Source organism: Vidua macroura, chromosome 35 (genome assembly GCF_024509145.1).
Source record: "Vidua macroura isolate BioBank_ID:100142 chromosome 35, ASM2450914v1, whole genome shotgun sequence".
Taxonomy (NCBI): domain Eukaryota; kingdom Metazoa; phylum Chordata; class Aves; order Passeriformes; family Viduidae; genus Vidua; species Vidua macroura.
In genome coordinates, this window is record NC_071605.1 from 635001 (window position 1) to 651746 (window position 16746).

At 55.8% G+C, this 16746-nt stretch overlaps 1 protein-coding gene across 9 annotated transcripts in view; it reads right to left on the minus strand.

The window, feature by feature from the left end:
* The window catches only part of DTNB (dystrobrevin beta), a 188488-nt gene that overhangs the window by 84473 nt on the left and 87269 nt on the right, over positions 1 to 16746 (minus strand). For 7 of the 9 annotated variants that reach the window (XM_054002118.1, XM_054002116.1, XM_054002114.1 and 4 more), the window contains 3 exons: positions 13926 to 14013; positions 5991 to 6076; positions 1198 to 1311 (listed from right to left, as the gene is read on the minus strand). In XM_054002118.1, coding sequence (XP_053858093.1) covers positions 1198 to 1311; positions 5991 to 6076; positions 13926 to 14013 — 288 coding nt within the window. Of the gene's footprint in view, positions 1 to 1197; positions 1312 to 5990; positions 6077 to 13925; positions 14014 to 14383; positions 14399 to 16746 lie in introns of those variants that run through there. The other 2 variants (XR_008441023.1, XR_008441024.1) reach the window with 2 other exon arrangements.

Here is a 16746-nt window from a genome sequence, read left to right on the forward strand (position 1 = left end):
CCCCCTGCAAACATTGACACCCGGGAAAACAACACCCCCTGCAAACATCGACACAGGGGAAAACAACACCCACTGCAAACATCAACACAGGGGAAAACAACACCCCCTGCAAACATCGACAGCCGGGAAAACAACACCCCCTGCAAACATCAACAGCTGGGAAAACAACACCCCTGCAAACATCAACAGCCGGGAAAACAACACCCCCTGCCAACATCAACAGCCGGGAAAACAACACCCCCTGCAAACATCAACACAGGGGAAAACAACACCCCCTGCAAACATCGACACCCGGGAAAACAACAGCCCCTGCAAACATTGACACACGGGAAAACAACACCCCTGCCAACATCAACAGCTGGGAAAACAACACCCCCTGCAAACATCAACAGCCGGGAAAACAACACCCCCTGCAAACATCAACAGCCGCTGCCTCGGGAGTGGGGGCCAGAGCCAGAACTGACAGGAATGATAAAAAAACCCCAAAACCCGCAGCTAGGGAATCCACACACCCCAAAGAAACAGAGAACCCCAAAAAGCTCCTTCAAGGTGCAAACGGCCTGTCGGGAAGGAGCTGCACGCAGCAGCCCCGGGGAACGGGAGAGGATTCGGGGATTCTGCCTGGAGACCCCGGGAACCTCTGCTCTGTGCTCCGTGCTTCCGCTGGCCCAGCCCCGCAGCCTGGTAGCCCAGCCCTACAGCCCGGTGGCCCAGCCCTACAGCTTGGTAGCCCAGCCCTGCAGCCTGGTAGCCCAGCCCTGCAGCCCGGTAGCCCAGCCCCGCAGCCCGGTGGTCCAGACCTACAGCCTGGTGGTCCAGCCCACAGCCCGGTGGCCCAGCCCTGCAGCCCAGTAGCCCAGCCCTGCAGCCCGGTGGTCCAGCCCTACAGCCTGGTAGCCCAGCCCTGCAGCCCGGTAGCCCAGCCCTACAGCCTGGTAGCCCAGCCCTACAGCCTGGTAGCCCACCCTGGCAGCCCGGTAGCCCAGCCCGGTAGCCCAGCCCAGTAACCCAGCCCAGCAGCCCAGTAGCCCACCCCAGCAGCCCGGTAGCCCACCCTGGTAGCCCGGTAGCCCACCCCGGTAGCCCAGCCCGGTAGCCCACCCCGGTAGCCCAGCCCGGTAGCCCACCCCGGTAGCCCAGGCCGGTAGCCCACCCCGGTAGCCCGGTAGCCCAGGCCGGCAGCCAGGTTGCCATTACCGCAGCAGGCGGAGCTCGGCCAGCAGGGTCGGGTTCTGCTGCGCCTTCTCGGGCGTGGGCTGCGAGGCTTGCTCGTGCTCCAGGCGCAGCCGCTGGATCTCCTGCAGGATCTCCCTGGCAGGGCAGTGTTGGAGAGAGACGGGATCAGAGAACCACACGGGATCACGGGATCACATGGGATCAGAGAACCACACGGGATCACGGGATCACATGGGATCAGAGAACCACACGGGATCACACGGGATCACACTGGATCAGAGAACCACTCGGGATCACACGGGATCAGAGAACCACACGGGATCACGGGATCAGAGAACCACACGGGATCACACGGGATCAGAGAACCACATGGGATCACGGGATCACACAGGATCACACGGGATCAGAGAACCACACGGGATCAGAGAACCACACGGGATCACACGGGATCAGAGAACCACATGGGATCACGGGATCACACAGGATCACACGGGATCAGAGAACCACACGGGATCAGAGAACCACACGGGATCACACGGGATCAGAGAACCACACGGGATCAGAGAACCACACGGGATCACACGGGATCAGAGAACCACACGGGATCAGAGAACCACACGGGATCACACGGGATCAGAGAACCACACGGGATCAGAGAACCACACGGGATCACACGGGATCACACGGGATCACACGGGATCAGAGAACCACACGGGATCACATGGGATCAGAGAACCACACGGGATCACGGGATCACACGGGATCACAGGATCACACGGGATCAGAGAACCACATGGGATCAGAGAACCACACGGGATCACAGGATCACACGGGATCACACGGGATCACATGATCAGAGATTCACACAGGATCACAGAATCACAGACTCACAGGATCACAGAATAATGAGGTTGGCAGAGACCTCCAAGATCATCAAGCCCAACCTGTTCCCTGACACCTCAACCAGACTACAGCACCAAGTGCCACGTCCAGCCTTTTTCTGAACACATCCAGAGATGGTGACTCCACCACCTCCCTGGGAAGACAATTCCAAAACTTTATTATTCTTTAGGTGAATTTTTTTCCCTAATATCCAACCTGTACCTTCCCTGACACAGCTCGAGGCTGTGTCCCCTTGTTCTGTCAGCGCTGCCCGGTGGAAGAGACCGACCCCAGCTGTCTGCACCTCCCTTCAGGGAGTTGTGGAGAGCAACGAGGTCACCCCTGAGTCTCCTTTTCTCCAGGCTGAGCACCCCCAGCTCCTTCAAACGTTCCTCACAGGGTTTGTGTTCCCAGCCCCTCTCCAGCCTCGGGTTTGTGTTCCCAGCCCCTCTCCAGCCTCGGGTTTGTGTTCCCAGCCCCTCTCCAGCCTCGCTGCCTCCTCTGGATGTGCTCCGTGCGTTGTGTTTTAGGGCTCACAAGCAGGTGTTGCATTGGAAATAAGTGAGCACTCTTTTAACCAGAGGGACGTGTGCTTACAGTGGTTGGATAGAACGGGTGCCAGTGTGCTTTTGCTTCGTGTGACTGGTCAAAAAACTTTAAAGTAAATCTGTTTTATCTGTTCGAGCCAGGTCTTGTAAGCTCTCACAGACAAGCATCACACCCTTGATAGCTCAGCTACCTCAGGGGGCGTAAAAGTAGCAGAATGGCTCCTGTGACAGTGTTGGAAACAAAAAAGTTTTGATAAAAGGCAAAATAAAAAAGCTCTTTACAGAGAAAAACCGAGCCAGGGCAAGAGGTTCTTGCTCCTGCTAAAACACCTCACAAAAGTGATTTACTTCTCTTGTTCTCTTATTGTGATTTACTTATTTTGTTCTTGTTGCTTAGGCGGGACTTTTTGGCTCTTGTCTAATTGGCTGTCCTTAAGTTTGAGGTGAAGTCCCCAAGGTCCTATGAGGTGTGTTTTAACCAAATTGAGGAGAGAAACTTGTGGGCTTTTGTCCTTTTTAAGGAGACAAAGGGTGACTTGTTTACTCCATCAGCAAGGGGAGCATTCGTACATAAAGTGTTGCACTGAGCTCCGTGTCTGCTGCCGGGGCTGTGAGCTGCTGGCATCTCGCCATTGCCATACCCGTGGAGTGGGAGCGATGGTGAGGAAATAAACAGCTGGAGAGGCTCCCTCAGCAGCCCTGCCCGGCTGGGGACGTGTGCCAACCCCCGGCTGGCACTGGTCACCTTGCCCTGTGCTCCTTGTCCCTGCTGTCCCTCACTGAACTTGCACGTTTCCACGGGAGAGAGCAGGTGGGTTCACACCGGTGCCCGCTCTGCTCCCGAACGCTCCTGCAGCCCTGGAGCTGCTCCTGGCAGTGCCAGCCCCAGGCAGGGCTGTGCTCCTGGCAGTGCCAGCCCCAAGCAGGGCTCTGCTCCTGGCAGTGCCAGCCCCACAGCAGGGCTGTGCTCCTGGCAGTGCCAGCCCCAAGCAGGGCTCTGCTCCTGGCAGTGCCAGCCCCACAGCAGGGCTGTGCTCCTGGCAGTGCCAGCCCCAGGCAGGGCTCTGCTCCTGGCAGTGCCAGCCCCAGGCAGGGCTGTGCTCCTGGCAGTGCCAGCCCCAGAACAGGGCTGTGCTCCTGGCAGTGCCAGCCCCACAGCAGGGCTGTGCTCCTGGCAGTGCCAGCCCCAGAACAGGGCTGTGCTCCTGGCAGTGCCAGCCCCACAGCAGGGCTGTGCTCCGTGGGGAGCCCTGGCACTGCCCCAGGCAGGACAGGGATGTGGGCACTGCCAAGAACAGGACAGGGATGTGGGAACAGCCTCAGTCAGGACATGTACGTGGGCACAGCCCCAGGACAGGGATGAGGGCACTGCCAAGGACAGGACAGGGATGTGGGCACAGCCCCAGGACAGGACAGGGATGTGGGCACAGCCCCAGGCAGGATAGGGATGAGGGCACTGCCCCAGGACAGGGATATGGGCACAGCTCCAGGACAGGGATGAGGGCATTGCCCCAGGACAGGGACGAGGGCACTGCCCCAGGACAGGGACATGGGCACAGCTCCAGGACAGGGATATGGGCACAGCCCCAGGCAGGACAGGGATGAGGGCACTGCCCCAGGACAGGACAGGGATGTGGGCACAACCCCAGACAGGACACGGATGTGGGCACAGCCCCAGGCAGGATAGGGATGAGGGCACTGCCCCAGGACAGGGACAAGGGCACAGCCCCAGGACAGGGATATGGGCACAGCCCCAGGCAGGACAGGGATGAGGGCACTGCCCCAGGACAGGGACATGGGCACAGCCCCAGGACAGGGATATGGGCACTGCCAAGGACAGGACAGGGGCCTGGGCAGTGCCCTGCAGGACCCGGGAGGTTCCTCACTTCCCAGGCCTGCAGTCACTCCCTGCAGTGCCTCTGCAGCCCCTGGCACAGAGCAGGCTCAGGGGTGCTCCAGGGGTTGCAGTTCCAGCCCTGGGGGCTGCAGGAGCAGCTCATGGGCACAGAACCAAACCCTCCTGGGGGAAAGGGGCCGGGCAGCAGCAGGGGCAGTGCCAGGGGATGCCCAGGGGCTCCCTGCAGCAGGGCTGCAGCCCTTCCAGGAGGAGAGAGGCACCTGCAGCTCTCCTCGCTGGCAGAGCTGCTGAGCTGCTCTGCTGGCCAGGGCTCCCAGCAGCTCTGGGTGAGATCTCCCTTATCCAGGATCTGCAGGAACCATTCCAAACTCCTGCAAGGGCTCCTGCTATGGCACTGAGGCTGCAGCAGTGCCAGGGCTGAGCTGTTCCTGCTCTCCAGGAACTGCTCCCAAGGTGCCCCAGAGCAGCCTTTTCCCACTGCTGAGGGTGCCTGGGGACAGGGATGGGCATGGGGACACCAGGAGCACCAGGAGAGCCTGGGGGGCTCCACAGGAGACCCTCTGGAACAACAAAAATCCTCTGGTTGGCTTTGGAAGGGACCTCAGAGCCCATCCAGTGCCCCCTGACACCTCCCACAGTCCCAGGTGCTCCCAGCCCCAGTGTCCAGCCTGGCCTTGGGCACTGCCAGGGATCCAGGGGCAGCCACAGCTGCTCTGGGCACCCTGTGCCAGGGCCTGCCCACCCTCACAGGGAACAATTCCCAATTCCCAATCTCCCATCCAGCCCTGCCCTCTGGCACTGGGAGCCATTCCCTGGCTCCTGTCCCTCCAGGCCTTGTCCCCAGTCCCTCTGCAGCTCTCCTGGAGCCCCTTCAGGCCCTGCAAGGGGCTCTGAGCTCTGCCTGGATCCTTCTCCTCTCCAGGTGAGCAGCCCCAGCTCTCCCAGCCTGGCTCCAGCCCTGGAGCAGCTCCGTGGTCTCCTCTGGGCTCTCTCCAGCAGCTCCAGGTCCTTGTGCAGTTGGAATCCCCAGGGCTGGGGCAGCTCTGCAGGTGGGCTCTCACCTGGGCACAGGGGCACAATCCCCCCTCCCCTGCTGGGGGATCAGCCCAGGACTTGGGATTTGGCTGTTTTGGGGATTTGGGGGTTTCGGGGATTTGGGGGTTTTGGAGGTTTCAGGGATTTGGGGCTTTTGGGGATTTGGGGGTTTCAGGGGTTTTGGGGATTTGGGGGTTTCGGGGATTTGGAGGTTTCGGGGATTTCAGGGTTTTAGGGGTTTTGGGGATTTGGGGGTTTTGGGGATTTGGGGCTTTTGGGGATCTCTGGGATCACATTCCAGCTCTGAGTTTTGCCGGATGCGCTCAGCGCTGGGGAAGATGATTTTAAGAAGACGAGAGAAGATCCAGCCCTCCCTGGGGGGCACGGGCAGGGCAGCCCCTCCCCACGGCTAATTAACGAATGCTAATGAGTAACTAATCAGTCAACGAGGCAACTGCACCCCGGGAGATGCAATTTGGTCAGGTCTGTACCTGTTCTTGTTCTCCAGCTCTGCTATCAGCTGCCTCTGCTGCTTGTTGGCATCGAAGCTGAAAGCCAGGTCTGCAGGCGGGCGGGGCTGGGGAGAGAGGAGGAGCAGGAATCACAGAGAGAACAGGAAAAGCCAGAAATCACAGAAAATACAAGCGCGGGAAGCACAGGGGTCACAGGAAACACAGAAATGCGCAGAAAATGGCAGAAAATAGCAGAAAATGCAATCACGGGAATCACGCAAATCACAGAAATCACAGAAAACACAATCACAGAAATCACACCAATCACAGAATCACAGAAATCACAGAATCACACCAATCACAGGAATCACGCAAATCACAGAAATCACAGAAAACACAATCACAGAAATCACACCAATCACAGAATCACAGAAATCACAGAAAACACAATCACAGAAATCACAGAATCACACAAAACACACAATCACACCAATCACAGAAATCACGCAAATCACAGAAATCACAGAAAACACAATCACAGAAATCACAGAAATCACACAAATCACAGAAATCACAGAAAACACAATCACAGAAATCACACCAATCACAGAATCACACCAATCACAGGAATCACACAAAACACACAATCTCACCAATCACAGGAATCACGCAAATCACAGAAAACACAATCACAGAAATCACACCAATCACAGAATCACAGAAATCACAGAAATCACAGAAATCACAGAATCACACAAAGCACACAATCTCACCAATCACAGAAATCACGCAAATCACAGAAAACACAGAAAATACAATCACAGAAATCACAGAAATCACAGAATCACAGAAATCACAGAATCACACAAAGCACACAATCTCACCAATCACAGAAATCACGCAAATCACAGAAAACACAGAAAATACAATCGCAGAAAACTCAGGAAATACAAGCAGAGGAATCACACGGAAATCACAGAAATCACAATCACAGAAATCACAATCACAGAAATCACAGAATCACACCAATCACAGAAATCACAAAAATCACAGAAAATACAGAAATTACACAGAAAGAACAGAAAACACAGAAATTACACAGAAAGAACAGAAAACACAGAAATTACAGAAAATACAATCACAGAAATCACAGAAATCACACAGAAATTACACAGAAAACACAGAAAATACGACCACAGAAATCACACAATCACAGAAATCACATGAAACACACAATCTCACCAATCACAGAATCACACCAATCACAGAAATCACACAATCACAGAAATCACACCAATCACAGAAATCACAGAAAATACACAACCACAGAAATCACAGAAAACACAGAAAATACACAACCACAGAAATCACAGAAAAGAAAACACACAATCACAGAAATCACAGAAAACACACAATCACACAATCACGGAAAACACAGAAATTACAGAAATCACAGAAAACACAGAAAACACAAATCATACAATCACAGAAATCACACAAACCATAGAAAACACAGCAAAACACAGAAATCACACAAATCGCTCAATGACACCAATGACACAATGACACCAGTCCCACAGTCCCACCAGTCCCACCAGTCCCACCAATCCCACCAGTCCCACAGTCCCACCAGTCCCACCAGTCCCACCAATCCCACCAGTCCCACAGTCCCACCAGTCCCACCAGTCCCACCAATCCCACCAGTCCCACAGTCCCACCAGTCCCACCAGTCCCACCAGCCCCACAGCCCCACAGCCCCACAGCCCCACCAGTCCCACCAGTCCCACCAATCCCACCAGTCCCAGCAGTCCCACCAGTCCCAGCAGTCCCACCAGTCCCACCAGTCCCACCAGTCCCACCAGTCCCACAGTCCCACCAGTCCCACCAATCCCACCAATCCCACCAGTCCCACCAGTCCCAGCAGCCTCACCAGTCCCACCAGTCCCACCAATCCCACAGTCCCACAGTCCCACCAGTCCCACCAGTCCCACCAATCCCACAGTCCCACCAGTCACAGCAGCCTCACCAGTCCCACCAGTCCCACAGTCCCACCAGTCCCACCAGTCCCACCAATCCCACAGTCCCACCAGTCACAGCAGCCTCACCAGTCCCACCAATCCCACAGTCCCACCAGTCCCACCAGTCCCACCAGTCCCACAGTCCCACCAGTCCCACCAGTCCCTCCCTGCAGGCAGGGCTGGCTGCCAGCCCCACAGCTCCCAGCCTGGGCTCCCAGCCCTGGCACAGCCCAGGGTGCTCTGCTGTCACCGTGCCAGGGCTGAGCTCTCTGCCCACCCTCCAGGGCACCAATTCCATTTGGCTGTGCTTTTTGTGGTTGTTGAAGCCCTTTGGAGCACAAAGCCCAGCCCCAGAGCCCCCAGCAGCCGTGGCTCCTCCTGGGCACAGAGCCACTCAGGAATTCTGCTGAAACGCTGAGGGAAAGCTCGGCCTTCATCTCATCCCACCCTGCCATGGCAGGGACACTGCCACTGTCCCAGGGTGTCCCAGTGTCCAACCCGGCCTCGGGCACTGCCAGGGATCCAGGGGCAGCCACAGCTGCTCTGGGAATTCCAGCCCAGCCCTTCCCCACCCTGCCAGGGAACAATTCCCAATTCCCAATCTCCCATCCAGCCCTGCCCTCTGGCACTGGGAGCCATTCCCTGGCTCCTGTCCCTCCATCTTCTGTCCCAAATCCCTCTGCAGCTCTCCTGGAGCCCCTTCAGGGCCTGGAAGTGGCTCCAGGATCTCCCCAGAGCTCCATTTTCCCCTTTAATCCCCCGGATCTGCTCCCCACAGGAATTCTCCGCTGAGAATCAGAAGCCCAGCCCGGAGCCATCCCAGCCAGCAGCACCTTGGGGTCACGGCATCCAACGGCTTTGGGTCGGGAGAGACCCCAGAGCCCACCCAGTGCCACCCCAGCCACGGCAGGGACACTGCCACTGTCCCAGCTGCTCCCAGCCCCGGTGCCCAGCCTGCCAGGGATCCAGGGCATCCACAGCTGCTCTGTGGGAAGCGCAGCCACCACCCCTGAGTGCCCAGAAAACATCGCCCCAGAGTCTTCCCGAGGCTGAACGAGCCGTGAAGAAAATGTCCTGGCTGTGGATTCTGCACCAACACCTGAAGCTGCCAGGATGTTCAGTTCCAAATACCCCTGGCAGTGCCCACCCTGGCAGTGCCCGGGCCAGGCTGGATGGGGCTGGGAGCAGCCAGGGACAGGGGCAGGTGTCCCTGCCATGGCAGGGTGGCACTGGCTGAGGTGTGAGGTGTCCCTGAAATGTGCAAGCGCCCTTGTGGCTATCAGCCTGTACCCCTTCCCTGAGCAAAGCCCTCTGGAACACGGGGAGCCACAGATCTGGGGAAAAACCCTCCGAGACACCGGGTGAGCCCTGGCTTGGCCCTGTCCCCAAGGGCCACACGCCCAGGGCTTCAAACCCCTGCAGGGATGGGGCTCCACATGGGCAGGCACACTGTCCCCATGGACGTGGCACACTGTCCCCATGGACGTGGCACACTGTCCCCATGGATGTGGCACACTGTCCCCATGGATGTGGCACATTGTCCCATGGATGTGTCACACGGTCCCCATGGGTGTGTCACATTGTCCCATGGACGTGTCACACTGTCCCCATGGATGTGGCACACTGTCCCCATGGATGTGTCACACTGTCCCATGGATGTGTCACACTGTCCCCATGGATGTGGCACACTGTCCCATGGATGTGGCACATTGTCCCATGGATGTGTCACACTGTCCCCATGGATGTGTCACACTGTCCCATGGATGTGTCACACTGTCCCCATGGATGTGGCACACTGTCCCATGGATGTGTCACACTGTCCCCATGGATGTGTCACACTGTCCCCATGGATGTGGCACATTGTCCCATGGACACAGCACATTGTCCCCATGGATGTGTCACACTGTCCCCATGGATGTGGCACACTGTCCCCACGCACACACCACCTGTCCCCACGTGTGTCACCCGCTCGCAGAGCTCGGCAGGATCCCCCCAGGCTGCTCCAGAGCCCGGCTCAGGCTCCTCCAGAACTGGCTCAGGCTCCTCCAGAGCCCGGCTCAGACTCATCCAGAACCAGGCTCAGACTCCTCCAGAGCCCAGCTCAGACTCCTCCAGAGCCCAGCTCAGACTCCTCCAGAGCCCAGCTCAGACTCCTCCAGAACTGGGCTCAGACTCCTCCAGGCCCAGCTCAGACTCCTCCAGAGCCCTGCTTAGACTCCTCCTGAGCCCAGCTCAGGCTCCTCCAGAGCCCAGCTCAGACTCATCCAGAACCAGGCTCAGACTCCTCCAGAACTGGGCTCAGGCTCCTCCAGAGCCCTGGGAGCTCAGACTTGTCCAGAACCAGGCTCAGGCTGCTCCAGAGCCCTGGGAACTCAGGCTCCGCCAGAGCCTGGCTCAGACTCCTCCAGAACTGGCTCAGACTCCTCCAGAACTGGCTCAGACTCCTCCAGGCCTGGCCCAGGCTACTCCAGAGTCCGGCTCAGGCTCCTCCAGGCCTGGCTCAGACTCCCCCAGAGCCCAGCTCAGACTTGTCCAGAACCAGGCTCAGGCTCCTCCAGAACTGGGCTCAGGCTCCTCCAGAGCCTGGCTTACACTCCCCCAGAGCCCAGCTCAGACTTGTCCAGAACCAGGCTCAGACTCCTCCAGAACTGGGCTCAGGCTCCTCCAAACCTTGCTCAGGCTCCTCTAGAGCCCGGCTCAGACTGCTCCAGGCCCAGCTCAGACTCCTCCTGAGCCCTGGGAGCTCAGGCTCCTCCAGGCCTGGCTCAGGCTGCTCCAGAACTGGGCTCAGACTCCTCCAGAACTGGCTCAGACTCCTCCAGAGCCCAGCTCAGACTCCTCCAGAACTGGGCTCAGACTCCTCCAGAACTGGCTCAGACTCCTCCAGAGCCCAGCTCAGACTTTTCCAGAGCCTGGCTCAGAATTTTCCAGAGCCTGGCTCAGGCTCCTCCAGAGCCCAGCTCAGACTTTTCCAGAGCCCGGCTCAGACTCCTCCAGAACTGGGCTCAGACTCCTCCAGAACTGGCTCAGACCCCTCCAGGCCCAGCTCAGACCCCTCCAGGCCCGGCCCATCCCCCTGCCCCCGAGCCGAGGGGCATTTCTGGCCATTTCTGGAGCCACAAACAGCTCCGTGTCCCAGGGGCCGAGCCCTGGCTGCACAGAACCCCCCGGGGCTCCCCTTCCCTTCCTCCAGCCACCCCTGGCAGTGCCCGGGCACCCGCGGTTAGGAAAAGAGAGCAGGAATTTCCCTCAGCCCCTGAGCAGCCTCAGCAAACTCCAGGAATTTCCCTCAGCCCCGGAGCAGCCTCAGCAAACTCCAGGAATTTCCCTGATCCTTGAGCAGCCTCAGTAAACTCCAGGAATTTCCCTCGATCCTTGAGCAGCCTCAGCAAACTCCAGGAATTTCCCTCAGCCCCTGAGCAGCCTCAGCAAACTCCAGGAATTTCTCTCAGCCCTTGAGCAGCCTCAGCAAACTCCAGGAATTTCCCTCAGCCCCTGAGCAGCCTCAGCAAACTCCAGGAATTTCTCTCGACCCTTGAGCAGCCTCAGCAAACTCCAGGAATTTCTCTGATCCTTGAGCAGCCTCAGCAAACTCCAGGAATTTCCCTCGATCCTTGAGCAGCCTCAGCAAACTCCAACGTCTCCACCTCCAGCCCTGCCATGGGCACCCAAGGGCTGAGCTGTGTTTTGGTTTAGGGTAAATTTGGGAGAGAATTTTTAAAGGTTTTTTTTTTTAGGAAGTAGAGTTGTTTTTTGTTTTTTTTTTTAACTGGTTTGGGAATTTTTTTTTTTTTTTTTTTTGGAGAAAAGTGGAAAAAATTGTTTATTAAATAAGAAAACTTAAATAATATTAAATAATAAAGCTTTTTGTTGTTTTAAAAGAGAGAGAAACTTAGAAAAAAAATTTTTGTTGTTGCTGTAGTTTGGTTTATTTAGTTTCTTATTGGTTTTTTTTTTGGTGTTGGAAATGTTGTGGTTTAGGTTTGGTTTGTTGGGCTGTAGGTGTGAGTTGGTGGTGGTTTTTTTTAGAGTATTTCAACGTCCCTGGTGAGTGCAGTGTGACAAATGGATATGATATGGCTCTACGCAGATATTTACCATATGCATTATGCTGAAAGTTATGCTGCATTGACATTTCAATAATATAGTAAGTGTAGTTTGGTAATCAAAATTAAGCATTAGTAGTTAAAATAGAAACTATGTGTGTGAGACATTTTTTTAGGAAAGGAGAAGATAATCAAGGAATTCTTCACACAGAGATAACAATTACAGAAACCCCGAAATTTTCCAGAGAAGAGGGATTTATGCCTTTCCTTATCAACAGAAACGAAGTTCTTCAAGCCTGACTTAGACTCGAAGGTGCCTGGGAATTAACAGAAACTTTTTGACAAGTACCAGACGAATTTCTTGTTTTAAATAAAATATATGCATATTCATGAGGTGTTTTGCATATGAAAACAGGCTATTAAGGTTATTCCTTTGCTCACAAGGCTTGTCGTGGCTTAAGTGCCCGAGAGCATCCGGACATCGGGAATTCTTTGCTTTTTATTGCCTTGTAATTGTCCTAACTCTAAATTTTTATTACTCTAATTGTGTTACTATTTTTATAACCGTTTTATTGTTATTATTAAACTTTAAAACTTTTAAAAACCAAGTGATTGGCGTTTCTCACAGCAGTGACTGTGGGGGTCCCAGGGCGGGCAGGGGGAGCGGGGGCTGGCAGTTTAAAATGTCCCAGCACAGCGGTTTGTCTGCAGGGTTTCACAGAGACCTGCCCAGGTCCCTCTGCCCAGGGTGGGATCCTGGCCCCGAGGGAAATTCAGGGTGAAAAATGCACTTTTGGGGAGTGGCTTTTGGCAGATGTTACAGTGGACGTTACACGTGTGGTGTCAGAAAGTTGTGCTGCGTTAATTCTCTTGAGCGGTGTGGTAAATACAGTTTTAGGTTACAACACCATGTTAAAATAGAAACTCTGCTGTGCTCAAGAAAAGGATGAGATAATCAAGAAACTCTTCACACAGAGGTAACAGCACCAGGAAATCTAAAGAGTTACAGCCTCCTTATCAGCAAAGACAAACATCCTCCCACCTCCTCTCTGCTTTTATGGAACCACCAGGATTAAGGGGAAGAAGTTGACAAAAACCAGAAAAATTCTTAATTTGCAAGGGATTTATGCACCATGTATGAGATGTATGAATATGCAACAGGCTGTTGCTTTTAAGGGCTGTTCCTTTGTTCACAAGGTGTGTTTTTGGCAGCTCAGAGCCCAAAAACATCCGGATGTCTGTAATTCTTTGCTTTTTATTGTCTTGTAATTGTCCTAATCCTCATTGTCCAAATTTTTATTACTCTAATTCTATTCCTATTTCTTAATAACTATTTCATTCCCAATAAGCTTTTTAGATTTTAAAAAAACAAGCGACTGGTGTTTTTCACATTCAGGAACGTGGGACATGCCCCTGCAAACTCTGCTCTCCTTCCCCGTGGGTGCACCAGCCAAGACAGGGATCCCACCCTGCAGCTAGGCTGCAAATATTCCCTGGAACGTCCCTGAACTCTGACTGTGCTCCTGCAGCCGCTTTCTGCCAGAGCAGCGCTGATTTTTACCAGCTGAAAACGCGTTTGTGTTTCCTTTATCCCCCCCACTACGAGAAGCTGCAAACACAAACCCACCTCGCCCCCTCTCAGGCTGCTTCCCCAGGGTAAATCCAGCCCCAGCACCCGGCCAGGGTTTGCTTCCCTCAGGCAGCAGCAGGAAAGGAAAAGTTTCTCTCTCTGCAGCCCGAGCAGCACCGACCTCCTCGTTCCCCCGCTCCCCGACCTCAGTCCCAGCTGCACGCGCACAGAAACTGGAGATTTCGGGCAGGTTTGGGAGCCCAGCCCCCCCGAGGTGCCCCCCAGCCCCCCGAGGTGCCCCCCAGCCCCCCGGTGCCCGTGGCAGGACGGGGTCACTCACAGCATTGCCGGCCTCGGCAGCCAGGCGCGCGGCGTAGCGGGCGATGAGCCGGTGCTCCTCGTCCAGCCGGCCAGGGCTGTCCAGGGCACTGCAAAACAACCCAGAGTGAGCCCAGGGCACTGCAAAACCATCCAGAGTGAGCCCAGGGCACTGCAAAACAACCCAGAGTGAGCCCAGGGCACTGAAAAACCTGACCAGAGTCAGCCCAGGGCACTGCAAAACAACCCAGAGTGAGCCCAGGGCACTGCAAAATCACCCAGAGTGAGCCCAGGGCACTGCAAAACCTGACCAGAGCCAGCCCAGGCACTGAAAAACAACGCAGAGTGAGCCCAGGGCACTGCAAAACAACCCAGAGTGAGCCCAGGGCACTGAAAAACCTGACCAGAGTCAGCTCAGGGCACTGCAAAATCACCCAGAGTGAGCCCAGGGCACTGCAAAACCTGACCAGAGTGAGGACAGGGCTGTCCAGGGCACTGCAAAACAACCCAGAGTGAGCCCAGGGCACTGAAAAACCTGACCACAGTCAGCCCAGGGCACTGAAAAACAACCCAGAGTGAACCCAGGGCACTGCAAAACCACCCAGAGTCAACCCAGGGCACTGAAAAACCTGACCAGAGCCAGCCCAGGGCACTGAAAAACCTGATCAGAGCCAGCCCAGAGCACTGCAAAACCACCCAGAGGCCAGGGCTGCCAGGACACCCCAAAACCAAGGCAGAGCCAGCCCAGAGCCAGGGGAGTGTGCAGGGCAGAGGGGCAGTGAGGGAAGAGGGAAGAGCCCCTGGAAATCATCCTCACAATTCCCTTCCAGAGCAGGGACCTCTCCCCAGAGCCCCTTCCCAGCAGCTTTTCCTCAGCACTCACAGGCTCCAGCTGGGGGGCAGGAGAACTTTTGCTTGAGGCCCAGGTTTAATTTGTGTCGGAGGCACTTGTGAGTGAACCCCGCTGGTTACCCCAGGTCAGCAGGGGAAGGATGGAGCAGGAAACGGGAATTTGTCTGGGAATTCAGGATGATTTCCACGGGGGAGGACCCTGCTGGCCTGGGCAGAACCCTCTGCCACTCAACAACACGGATTTAATGCCAGTGGCACTTTGTAAGTCAGCCTGGCTTACTCCTGGCTTACTCCTGGCTTACACCCGGCTCACCACACCAGGACAGGGTGGTCATTTCACCCCTCAGCCCCAGCTGCCCCATGTGGCCAGGCTGGACGGGGCTGGGAGCACTCTGGGACAGTGGGAAGTGTCCCTGCCATGGCACGGGACGAGCTGCTCCCAGTTCCAGGATTCCAGGCTGAAGTGGTGCCAAAAACCCAACTGCAGCAATCACCAGATGCAGGGACAGAGCCCCGAGGTGACACAGAGGGACAGGGAGGGTGGAGACAGCAGAAGCAGAGGTGCCAGCAGAGGTGCCAGCAGAGGTGCCAGCAGAGGTGCCAGGGCGGGCAGGGAAAGGCAGCACCAGGACAGGAGCCTCCTGCTAATCCCTGCCAGCCCGTGATTAACGCCGTGATTAACGCTGTGATTAATGCCGTGATTGATCTGTTAAAACTCCCCGAATTCAGCCAGCCAGGCAGCACAGCAGGGCCTGCAGGGCTGGGGCAGCTCCTGCTGCCCCCAAAGAACTCCTCTGTCACTCCAGAACGGGGGACCAAGGGTGGCTTTGGGCTCTGCTGGTGGATGCCATCAGCGCTGGGAGCTGTCCCAGCCACTGGTGTTCCCTGGTGCCACCAGGAACTGGCAAGGAAATGACACCTGGAGGAGCAGCTTTGAAATCCAGCAGCTTTTAAAGTCAGCACCTTTTAAATCCAGCATCCAGCTGCTGGGTTTGGGAGTTGCTGGGTTTGGGAATTGATGGATTTGGGAGCTGCTGGGTTTGGGAACTGATGAGTTTGGGAATTAATGGATTTGGGAGCTGCTGGGTTTGGGAGCTGCTGGATTTGGGAACTGATGGATTTGGGAACTGATGGATTTGGGAGCTGCTGGCTTTGGGAACTGATGGATTTGGGAACTGATGGATTTGGGAGCTGCTGGGTTTGGGAACTGATGGATTTGGGAGCTGCTGGGTTTGGAACTGATGGATTTGGGAGCTGCTGGGTTTGGGAACTGCTGGGTTTGGGAACTGCTGGGTTTGGGAGCTGCTGGGTTTGGGAGCTGCTGGGTTTGGGAACTGATGGATTTGGGAGCTGCTGGGTTTGGGAACTGATGGATTTGGGAGCTGCTGAGTTTGGAACTGATGGATTTGGGAGCTGCTGGGTTTGGGAACTGCTGGGTTTGGGAATTAATGGATTTGGGAATTTATGGGTTTGGGAATTAATGGATTTGGGAGCTGCTGGGTTTTGTCCCCCCGGTGTGCAGAGATCCCTCCTCCACCCCCCACCCCGGTGAAGGGAACCACAGGGCCAGGAGCAGAGCCCAGAGTGGGGTTTGCTGAAAGCAGCAGTGTGGGAAGGAGCAAAGTGCCACGGAACCTCCCAGGGCCACCCTGAGCTTCCAGGGGCTCCATGGGAAAGGGAAAACGATGCCCAGGGAAATCCAGCACCGCCACAGAGAGCAGCAGACCAAACCAGACCCATTCCTGTGCACCACAAAAGCCATTCCCAGCCCACAGCCCCACCTCAGGGGACAATTTGCATTCCTGCAAGCTCAGTTTCGAGGGTTTGTGTTTCCCTTATTCACACAGCCAGTCTCTGCTGTGAGCGTGGCGGTGATTTAAAAATGCAGGTTTAATTTCTTCTCAGTAACACCAGATCTAACAAGTCGAACTCCTCCAGGCCCTGGAGCTGGCCAGGTGAGGTCTGGGCTGGGCCAAGGAGCACAGATGGGG